The sequence below is a fragment of the Ovis aries genome, chromosome 2 (genome assembly GCF_016772045.2).
Source record: "Ovis aries strain OAR_USU_Benz2616 breed Rambouillet chromosome 2, ARS-UI_Ramb_v3.0, whole genome shotgun sequence".
NCBI classification, from domain to species: domain Eukaryota; kingdom Metazoa; phylum Chordata; class Mammalia; order Artiodactyla; family Bovidae; genus Ovis; species Ovis aries.
The window spans coordinates 73,488,668-73,500,716 of NC_056055.1; the positions used below are offsets into that span (position 1 = coordinate 73,488,668).

Consider the following 12,049-nt stretch of genomic DNA (forward strand, 5'->3'; position numbering starts at 1 on the left):
ATGGTGACGGATTATAATTTATCAGATACAAATTTCCAAACCAGACTTATTTTTGAAATTTTGTCCACTCATTTATGCAGGACATAGCCTTTTACTAAACAATCTATTTCTATTTACTTTGAGTTATTGTTATTTTAAACTACCACCACTCAAAAAGGAATAACATAATTATTATCATTAATAAACTACCTCTCACATAAGTATTATTAGCAGAAACTACAATAACACATGGGACGCTTTCTTACATATCAAATGAAAACATAAACACTAAAAATAATTTCTCATATTTTAATAATCAGTAGGGTGACAGAGGCATTGGTGACTTTGTCATCGAGAATACATGTGAAGATTAGATGAAATGCACAGCTTCATTTCAGCACAATTGAACTATGTCTTTTTTGGTACAAGCGTCATAGCAACATTTCTTAGCCAGGCTAACTGTCTCTCTTTTGGGTAATGTCTCTCTGAGCCTGGGTTTTCCAGTTCTGAACCTCTGTTGTCTTCTGCTTCATTTTTAAATTCTTCAGAGTTAAGATTTGAATCCTTTAATGCAGAATGTAGTTGCTCTCTCAATGATGGCTGCCTCTCAGATAGTGTTGCCTTCTTCTCTTATGGCAAAGTAGGAACAAATTCCAGCATCTTTAAGGTTTCTACATCATTGGTCATGGAGGATGGCATGATTTCTAATTTTAAACGAGGGGGAAGAGAAAAAATATCCATGCCAAAGAATGTCAGGAAAACTATAAAATTTTGCACAGACACAAAGGAAAGCATTGCCTCAACAGAATTCAACAATCAAACAGACTTAGCAAGTGTCCTCATATCTAAAAAGCTTAGTTTATTATAGTTGGGCAGGTTAAAATATTCCAATATTACCAAAGTTCTGCTTTACTCCACTTGGACCCATTGTTGTCTCGCCTCATGTCCCATGTCCCTTTAATATTTTCATCATAGCACTTTTTTTTTTTAATCTGACACTTCTGAAGTCATCTTAACCATAAAAAACACTAGTTTGACCATGGATGAATCTTTATTACCTGAGTAATTTTCTTCTACGACTAAGTATATGAAAAGTATATTAATTAAACTATCAAATATTTTCATGGTAGGAAGTTACTGCTTCAGGATAAAGTAAAAACAGCAGAATTTCCAACTGCTCTGATCTAGAAAGGAGGAGATGCCAGTCTCTGATTCTCCTCGTACATCTGTTTAATAATTTCTCTTCCCTAGAATGTTTACTCCAAATCAATAACCCTTTGATTATAGAGAAACCCTTACATTATAGATAAATGGGTTAAAAGACATTAACCAATAAATCATTGACTTTGACAGATTATTAATCTGTTTGTGATGTATATCTACTGACTGTGTATGTACTGTGTATGTTTTTTTTTTTTGTCTCAATATTGTGGATCATAAACTGTGCAAGTTCTGTGTGTTGCCTAGGAAGGGAGTCTGTTCTTAAGTAGTGTGCCAGGATGGGCATACATAAAGGTTGGGACTTGGGCTAGGTCCTTTCAGGAACCATCTGACATATTCCTTCTTTATACTTACTCACTACTGTTGAACATGTATTGACTGTTTCCATGTTTCTGGCATCACCAGATGAGAGATACAAGTAAAAACATCTTTCCTACCCTCAAAAACCTTTCAGGTGGATTCTTTCCTCACCATTCAGTTCAGTTCAGTAGCTTAGTTGTGTCTGACTCTTTGCGACCCCATGGACTGCAGCATGCCAGGCTTCCCTGTCCATCACCAACTCCCAGAGCTTACTCAAACTCATGTCCATTGAGTCGGTGATGCCATCCAACCATCTCATCCTCTGTCATCCCCTTCTCCTCCTGCCTTCAATCTTTCCCAGCATCAGGGTCTTTCAGATGAGTCAGTTCTTTGCATCAGGTGGCCAAAGTATTGGAGTTCCAGCTTTAGCATCAGTACTTCCAATGAATATTCAGGACTGATTTCCTTTAGGAGGGACTGGTTGGATCTCCTTGCAGTCTAAGGGACTCTCAAGAGTCGTCTTCTTCTTCTCCAACACCACAGTTCAAAAGCATCAATTCTTTGATGCTCAACTTCTTTTACAGTCCAACTCTCACATTCATACATGACTACTGGAAAAACCATAGCTTTGACTAGATGGACCTTTGTTTGCAAAGTAATGTCTCTGCTTTTTAATATGCTGTCTATGTCTTGCCTGGCAAATCCCGTGGATGGAGGAGCCTGGTAGGCTGCAGTTCATGGGGTCACTAAGAGTCGGACATGACTGAGCGACTTCCCTTTCACTTTTCACTTTCATGCACTGGAGAAGGAAGTGGCAACCCACTCCAGTGTTCTTGCCTGGAGAATCCCAGGGACGGGTGAGCCTAGTGGGCTGCCATCTATGGGGTCACACAGAGTCGGACATGACTGAAGCGACTTAGCAGCAGCAGCAGCAGGTTGGTGATACCTTTTCTTCCAAGGAGCAAGCGTCTTTTAATTTCATGGCTGTAGTCACCATCTGCAGTGATTTTGGAGCCCCCCCAAAATAAAGTCTGCCACTGTTTCCATTGTTTCCCCATCTATTTGCTGTGAAGTGATGGGACCAGATGCCATGATCTTAATTTTCTGAATGTTGAGTTTTAAGCCAACTTTTTCACTCTCCTCTTTCATTTTCATCAAGGCTCTTTAGTTCTTCACCTTCTGCCATAAAGGTGGTGTCATCTGCATATCTGAGGTTATTGATATTCCTCCTGGCAATCTTGATTCCAGCTGGTGCTTCATTGCAACCATACCTATCCCAATTACATAGTTTTGAGAGTTATAGCACCAAAACAAAGAAAGAAAGAAACATTTATAAAGTTTACATTATAGTGTAAACCTAAAGCAATTTGTGCTCTTTTTCATGGACAGCAGAACTGTCCTTTTCAGCTTATTAATAAGACATTCCCCTTGAAATAGTGGAAACAATGAGGTCAAGAGAAATCTTAAGCATGGAAGATGAATTCCTGGGTAATCATTGATGCCTGCAAATCAGAGAAGGCCATGCCCACTCACCGTGGCAGGAATGGTCCAGGCTACTTCACTTCCTATGACTTCTGTAGCAAGTCTCAGACAACAACAAACTTCAACAATTAGAGTTCTCAGTGGAAAGAAAACAATACTCTAACATTTTATTTTTCCTCCTAGTGTTCTCTCTTATTCAGGTTCTAAACTGGCACTGACAGATGGGAATTCATACCATTTTTTGGTAGAAAGTTTTGCTTTTCCCTCAGTAAGATATCCTAAGTTCAATTCAGTCTGTCCTCATAAAAATACTCCTTGCTGTAACTTAAACTTTCTCTAACTGGCTCTGCTGAATACATAGGAAAGCTGATTCCCATACACTGAGCCAGCTAATGAATCAGGCAATATATTTGTTATTTCTATTACATTTACTCATAATATATTGTTTGGGGCTTTTTTTTTTCAGTTTAAAAACTTGTTTTAAAATACTTTGAAAGTCATAGAAAATTCACAAAAATGATAGAATTCCCATGTATCTCTTTTTTTCAATCTTGGTAGGAACATTTAACATGATATCTGCCTTTGAACAGAATTTTAAGTCACCAGTACACCATGATTATGGTACAGAATCTGCCTGCAGTGGGGGAGAACTGGGTTTGATCCCTGGGTCGTGAAGATCTCTTGGAGTAGGAAATGGCAAACTACTCCAGTATTCTTGCCTGAAAATTGCATGGACAGAGAGTTTGGCAGGTTAAAACAGTCCATGGGGTCACAAAGAGTTGGACACGACTGAGCATGAGTGAGTGATCTGTAGGTACAGTGTTATAAATCGGATTCCTAGAACCAGTTCATTTTGCATAATTGAAATTTTATATGTAATAATTAGAAACTCCCATTTTCCCCTCCTCCCAATCCTGATAATCACCGTTTATTCTTTCCTTATGAGTTAGACTGTTTTAGATACTTATTATAGTAGAATCTAGCCATATTCATCTTTCTGAGATAAGCATTTTTCACTTAGCATTATGTCCTCCAGGTTCATCCATGTTGTTATGTAGGTTAAGGTTGCCTTTTTAAATGTGAAATAATACTCCATTGTATGTATACAGAACCTTTTCTTTACTTTAAAAAAAAATTTCAAATTATGAAAGTCTGGTAATACGTTTACAGGAGACTTGGAAAATACAGCCACAAAATTACATATAGTTTACTATTTATTACATTTATTTTTAAGTAAATAAATTAAGATTTTTAGGTAGAGTTTTAATATCAAACTCTCAAAAATTAATAGAATGAATAGACAGAAAAGTAAAAGGCTGTAGTACACCTGAGAAGCACTGTGGACCAATTCAACATAATTAAGATTTCTACAGATTTCACTTAACAGTAGTATACAAATTCTGTTCAAGTTCCCATACACCATAAACCAGGAGACACTAGTACATGTCCAAGGACATAAAACAAGGTATAAAAATTTCATGTTCTGAAGGTATTTAAACCATATAGAGTCTGTTCCCTTAATCATTATAGAATTATGTTAGAAGTCAATATCAAAGGATATTTGAAAATAACCTGCACATTTTCAAGTGCAATGTGACATGAAGCAAAAGAGTTTTTGACTTACCCATTAAAATCCTCAATAAATTTAAAAGTATTTTTGGTTGATACAGCTTCACTTGTTTAATTTTGCTTTTGTTGCCTGCATTGTACTCTTTATTAAAATTATTTTTTAAATTTGTTTTGAAACAATTTGCAGTTTGTAACAGCTGTAACTTCTGGAGTCTAAAAGATAATATCCTAATCAACCTAAATAAGTACAAATGTTTTTTAATCAGTATAATTTGGAGTAAAATCTCACTAATATAGAATTCTAAATAAAAATTCTATGCTGTTCTTAAAAGGGGTACAGTGAGTAGTATTTATGCACACATTGTTGGAAAATAACCATAAACAAAGAGTAACAAAGAATTATGTAGATAGTTGCATTCAATAAATCTCTGACCAACAATGCAGAAAAGTAAAGTAAAAAAGTTTTATATCATGTTTTAAGTTCCACAAAAGGGCAGTAAATGTACTTAGTGTGCATAGTGATTCTATATGAGGGCCACTTCTATATATGATATCCATATAGCCTATAAAATATAGTTATGATTTATCATAAATTGCACGTGTTGTAAAATATAAAACAATTATCCTTAATGGAGTTTGTCCTCTCTGATTTTCACATGACCCATTACACTGATTAGACTAACGTATACCTCAGTGAAAATTTCCATTGTTGTTTAAACTTAGCTCCCAATTTATCTTTATAAGTGCTTTATAACTAACAAAGTGTTTTTTAAAACATCAGATTTAAGCCATACTCCAATCTGAGATCTTGATATTAAAGAAAACCTATTGCAGCTTCCAAATTCTTGAAGCATCGATCAGGGTTTCTGCTCTTTATCTATAGGGCAAATGTCCCTTGACTCTTAGTCTCCTTCAGTTTCTCTTATTAAACCAGCAAGCCCCTATCTTTCTGTTTAATCCCTTCTCATACACCTGAACTTTTAGACTCAGTTCAAAGAAGTGGGAGGCTAGGTTCTCCCCTTTAGTGAAGTTTACAAATAAAAGAGGAATTTTTCAATGATGTGGTCCACAGACCAGTTTCATTTTTTTGTTGTTTAAATCAAGGATGAGGATCATTAAGTTTAAGGCCCGCTTTTATGTTTACCACTTCAGGATCCGGTCATACTTCTCTGCACATGCCCTTTGGTGTACAAATAGCTTGATAACCATCTCATACCTCACTCTTTGCCCCCTGTCATATCAAGTCAAGATGCCATGTCTAGTTGCCCCACCTGCCAGCAAGCCTGCAGTCCTGCCTTCAGACCTTGACTCTTGGGTCATGTGGCCTGACTGTGCCCTGCCTCCTGTGGACCTTTGAGAACTTACCTTCTTTGTCACTCCCTGCTTCTGCCTGTCCTGTCAACCTGACTGCCAGGAGGTGAAGGGCAACAGTTGCTGTCAGCTGAGCCCAGCCAGTTGCTCTTCCTGCTGCTTTCTGTGCCTCTGGTGAAATACTGGGTGAAATCCTCACTAGGAAGCAAAGTTAGCAGGCAAAAGCTGAAACTTCTTTTTGAGCACCAGCAGCTTCAGAGTCAAGGCAGTGAGCAGTTTCCAGCCAGGCACCATGGCCAGCCATTCCTATTGGTTGGCAGCCCGACAGCAACTAGTGGAAAGTGCCAAGCTGCTGGCAGGGTGGGAGCTCTCACCTGCTGGTGGTCCTGATCCCAGTGGAGCCTCCTCCACACTCAGAACATTTCTCTTAAATGTGGGCAAGCTACAGATGTCAATAAGGATGCAGATGAAATCTTGGCCACATTCCTGAATATCTTCGTTGTCTTTGCCTGAAATCTCTCTGGTAAGTTGGCACAGTAGCAGCCAGACTTCTAGCAGGTTTCACCCTTCCTTCCACTCCTCCATTAGCCCAACTTTCTGTTTTTGGACCTTTAACAATTGTTGCTTTCTCTCTTTTACCCTCAAACATTTTGTATGCTTGGGTAATGTAGTCAGTATTTGAAGTCTTTATGGACAGGGAAGTCTGGAGTGCTGCAGTCCATGGCGTCGCAAAGAGTTGGACACGACTGAGCAACTGAACTGAACTGAAATATAAATTGATAAGTTTCCCTAGTGGCTAAGATGGTAAAGAATCTGCCTGCAATGCAGAAGACCCTGATGCGATCCCTGAGTCAGGAAGATCCCCTGGAGAAGGAAATGGCAACCCTCTCCAGATTTCTTACCTGGAGAATCCCATGGACAGAGGAGCGTGGCAGGCTACAGTCCATAGGGTCACACAGAGTCAGACATGACTGAAGCACCTTAGCAAAGCACAATATAATTTAATTATCTCCAGTGTTTTAATAATATTAGCCTGATTAGCTTTCCCAAAGAGTTCAGTTCAGTCGCTCAGTCGGGTCTGACTCTGCCACCCCATGGACTGCAGCACACCAGGCATCCCTGTCCATCATCAACTCCCAGTTTACTCAGACTCCTGTCCATCAAGCCAGCAATGCCATCCAACCATCTCATCCTCTGTTGTCCCCTTCTCCTCCCACCCTCATTCTTTCCCAGCATCAGGGTCTTTTCAAATGAGTCAGTTCTTCGTATCAGGTGGCCAAAGTATTGGAGTTTCAAATTCAACATCAGTCCTTCCATGAATATTCAGGCCTGTTCCCAAAGAGAATGGCCACTACATATCCAGAATAGGTGTTTACAGTAGCATACACATATTGGAATCCTTTATTTTGAATTAATATACCAATATCATCAATTTGCCATATTTGCCCAGGCATCTTGCCATGTGCCAAATGTCATTTGACTAGTTTTGGCAAGCTGACAGGTTGGAGATTGTAAAATAACAGATTAAATGAGATAGTTAAGGAAGGACCTTGATCCTGAGCCCACCTATATATTGTTTTTTATCCCAGATGATGATATTTTTGGTGTGACCAGAAAGTTAAACCTTTTAAGTCACTGGAGTCTGGAGTGACTTCTACTGGTTGGATTTCAGTTTGTTCATCTGTAAGCGATATACTGTCTTTCCACAGAATTTGGAACATGTGAGCATCTGCATGAAAGACCAAAACAATAGTAGTTTGAACAATTTCCCAAATGTCAGGCCAAAAATCCTTTGGAGGGAATTTTCTGGTTACCCTTTGCCCATAAGGGAAGCCAAGTGACCAGTCCATTTGCTACCAACCAAGAAACTGTGTACGTTTGGCATTCAGTTAAATTTTCCTGTTTTAGAGCCTGGTATACTGTATAGCACAGGCGGCTGCGACCAGCGCACTGAGCACGGCTTAGAGGAGCTACCCCATGTCCAAGGTCAGGGGCAGAAGCCAGAAAGACCCCATGCCCGAAGGGCGGTGGCCAAGAGGAGTTACCCCACTTCTGAGGTCAGGGGCAGCAGCCGAGAGTGCCAGGCTGCGACGGCGCAGGAACGGCAGGGAGGAGCAACCCCACGCCCAAGGAGCAGTGGCTGCGCGGGCGCAGGAGGGCCTAGAGGAGCCATCCCATGTTGAAGGTCAGGAAGGGCGGCGGTGAGGAGATACCCCTCATCCAAGGTAAGGAGCAGTGGCTGCGCTTTGCTGGAGCAGCTGTGAAGAGATACCCACGCCCAAGGTAAGAGAAACCCAAGTAAAATGGTAGGTGTTGCAAGAGGGCATCAGAGGGCAGACACACTGAAACCATACTCACAGAAAACTAGTCAATCTAATCACACTAGGACCACAGCCTTGTCTAACTCAGTGAAACTAAGCCATGCCTGTGGGGCAACCCAAGACAGGTGGGTCATGGTGGAGAGGACTGACAGACCGTGGTCCACTAGAGAAGGGAATGGCAAGCCACTTCAGTATTCTTGCCTTGAGAATCCCATGAACAGTATGAAAATGCAAAATGATAGGATACTGAAAGAGGAACTCCCCAGGTCAGTAGGTGCCCAATATGCTACTGGAGATCAGTGGAGAAATAACTCTAGAAAGAATGAAGGGATGGAGCCAAAGCAAAAACAGTACCCAGCTGTGGTTGTGACATGATAGAAGCAAGGTCCTATGCAGTAAAGAGCAATATTGCATGGGAACCTGGAATGTCAGGTCCATGAATCAAGGCAAATTGGAAGTGGTCAAACAAGAGATGGCAAGAGTGAACGTCAACATTCTAGGAATCAGCGAACTAAAATGGACTGGAATGGGTGAATTTAACTCAGATGACCATTATATCTACTACTGCGGGCAAGAATCCCTCAAAAGAAATGGAGTAGCCATCATGGTCAACAAAAGAGTCCAAAATGCAGTACTTGGATGCAATCTCAAAAATGACAGAATGATCTCTGTTCATCTCCAAGGCAAACCATTCCATATCACGGTAATCCAAGTCTATGCCCCAACCAGTAACGCTGAAGAACCTGAAGTTGAACGGTTCTATGAAGACCTACAAGACCTTTTAGAACTAACACCCAAAAAAGATGTCCTTTTCATTATAGGGGACTGGAATGCAAAAGTAGGAAGTCAAGAAACACCTGGAGTAACAGGCAAATTTGGCCTTGGAATGCAGAATGAAGCAGGGCAAAGACTAAGAGAGTTTTGCCAAGAAAATGCACTGGTCATAGCAAACACCCTCTTCCAACAACACAAGAGAAGACTCTGCGCATGGACGTCACCAGATGGTCAACACCAAAATCAGATTGATTATATTCTTTGCAACCAAAGATGGAGAAGCTCTATACAGTCAACAAAAACAAGACCAGGAGCTGACTATGGCTCAGATCATGAACTCCTTATTACCAAATTCAGACTCAAATTGAAGAAAGTAGGGAAAACCGCTAGACTATTCAGGTATGACCTAAATCAAATCCCTTATGATTATACAGTGGAAGTGAGAAATAGATTTAAGGGCCTAGATCTGATAGATAGAGTGCCTGATGAACTGTGGAATGAGGTTCGTGACATTGTACAGGAGACAGGAATCAAGACCATCCCCACGGAAAAGAAATGCAAAAAAGCAAAATGGCTGTCTGGGGAGGCCTTACAAATAGCTGTGAAAAGAAGAGAAGTGAAAAGCAAAGGACAAAAGGAAAGATATAAGCATCTGATGCAGAGTTCCAAACAATAGCAAGAAGAGATAAGAAAGCCTTCTTCAGCGATCAATGCAAAGAAATAGAGGAAAACAATAGAATGGGAAAGACTAGAGATCTCTTCAAGAAAATCAGAGATACCAAGGGAACATTTCATGCAAAGATGGGCTCGATAAAGGACAGAAATGGTCTGGACCTAACAGAAGCAGAAGATATCAAGAAGAGGTGGCAAGAATACACAGAAGAACTGTACAAAAAAGATCTTCACGACCCGGATAATCATGATGGTGTGATCACTCACCTAGAGCTAGACATCCTGGAATGTGAAGTCAAGTGGGCCTTAGAAAGCATCACTATGAACAAAGCTAGTGGAGGTGATGGCATTCCAGTTGAGCTATTTCAAATCCTGAAAGATGATGCTGTGAAAGTGCTGCACTCAGTATGTCAGCAAATTTGGAAAACTCAGCAGTGGCCACAGGACTGGAAAAGGTCAGTTTTCATTCCAATCCCAAAGAAAGGCAATGCCAAAGAATGCTCAAACTACCACACAATTGCACTCATCTCACACATTAGTAAAGTAATGCTCAAAATTCTCCAAGCCAGGCTTCAGCAATACGTGAACTGTGAACTCTCTGATGTTCAAGCTGGTTTTAAAAAAGGCAGAGGAACCTGATATCAAATTGCCAACATCTGTTGGATCATGGAAAAAGCAAGAGAGTTCCAGAAAACATATATTTCTGCTTTCTTGACTATGCCAAAGCCTTTGACTGTGTGGATCACAATAAACTGTGGAAAATTCTAAAAGAGATGCGAATACCAGACCACCTGACCTGCCTCTTGAGAAATCTGTCTGCAGGTCAGGAGGCAACAGTTAGAACTGGACATGGAACAACAGACTGGTTCCAAATGGGAAAAGGAGTACGTCAAGGCTGTATGTTGTCACCCTGCTTATGTAACTTATATGCAGAGTACATCATGAGAAACGCTGGGCTGGAAGAAGCACAATCTGGAATCAAGATTGCTGGGAGAAATATCAATAACCTCAGATATGCAGATGATACCACCCTTATGGCAGAAAGTGAAGAGGAACTAAAAGCCTCTTGATGAAAGAGGAGAGTCAAAAAGTTGGCTTAAAGCTCAACATTCAGAAAACGAAGATCATGGCATCTGATCCCGTCACTTCATGGCAAATAGATGGGGAAAGAGTGGAAACAGTGTCAGACTATTTTGGGGGGCTCCAAAATCACTGCAGATGGTGACTGCAGCCATGAAATTAAAAGACGCTTTCTCCTTGGAAGAAAAGTTGTGACCAACCTAGATAGCATATTCAAAAGCAGAGACATTACTTTGCTGACTAAGGTCTGTCTAGTCAAGACTATGGTTTTTCCAGGAGTCATGTATGGATGTGAGAGTTGGACTGTGAAGAAAGCTGAGCGCCAGAGAATTGATGCTTTTGAACTGTGGTGTTGGAGAAGACTCTTGAGAGTTCCTTGGACTCCAAAGAGATCCAACCAGTCCATTCTGAAGGAGATCAGCTCTGGGATTTCTTTGGAAAGACTGATGCTATAGCCGAAACTCCAGTACTTTGGCCATCTCATGCGAAGGGTTGACTCATTGGAAAAGCCTTTGATGCTGGGAGGGATTGAGGGCAGGAGGAGAAGGGGAAGACAGAGGATGAGATGGCTGGATGGCATCACTGACTCGAAGGATGTGAGTTTGAGTGAACTCTGGGAGTTGGTGATGGACAGGGAAGCCTGGCGTGCTGCGATTCATGGGGTCGCAAAGAGTCAGACACGACTGAGCGACTGAACTGAACTGATACTGTATAGAATTGCTCTCATTTCCCTTTCTAGTAAGGTTATGCTCAAAGTCCTTCAAGCTAGGCTTCAGTAGTACGTGAACCAAGAACTTCCAAATGTACAAGCTGGATTTAGAAAAGGCAGGGGAACCACAGATCAAACTGCCAGCATTTGTTGGATAATAGAGAAAACAAGGGAATTCCAGCACAACATGTACTTTTGCTTCATTAGTTATACTAAAGCCTTTGCCTGTGTGGGTCACAATAAACTGGAGGATTCTTAAAGAGATGGGAATACCAGACTACCTTACCTGTCTCCTGACAAACTTGTATGTGGGTCAAGAAGAAACAGTTAGAACCATGGAACAATTGACTGGTTCAGCATTGGAAAATGAGAATGACAAGACTATATCATCACCCTGTTTATCTAACTTCTATGCAGAGTACATCATGTGAAATGCTGAGCTGGATGGAATCACAAGCTGGACTGAAGATTTCTGGGAGAAATATTAACAGCCTCAGGTATGCAGATGATACCACTTTAATGGAAGAAATGAAGAGGAGCTAACAAGCCTCTTGATGAAGGTGAATGAGGAGAGTGAAAAAGCTTGCTTAAAACTCAGCATTCAAAATCTAAGATCATGATATCTGATCCC

The 12,049-nt window shown here is 40.7% G+C and overlaps 1 protein-coding gene across 1 annotated transcript; it reads right to left on the reverse strand.

Moving 5' to 3' along the window:
* Positions 1-274: 274 nt before the first annotated feature.
* RLN1 (relaxin 1) lies at positions 275-10,192 on the reverse strand. The gene is given in 4 exon segments (XM_060409425.1): positions 275-435; positions 438-683; positions 6,765-6,842; positions 9,897-10,192. Coding segments are annotated over 2 exon segments (303 nt in total). The 5' UTR covers positions 679-683; positions 6,765-6,842; positions 9,897-10,192; the 3' UTR covers positions 275-373.
* Between the last annotated feature and the right edge of the window lie 1,857 nt (positions 10,193-12,049).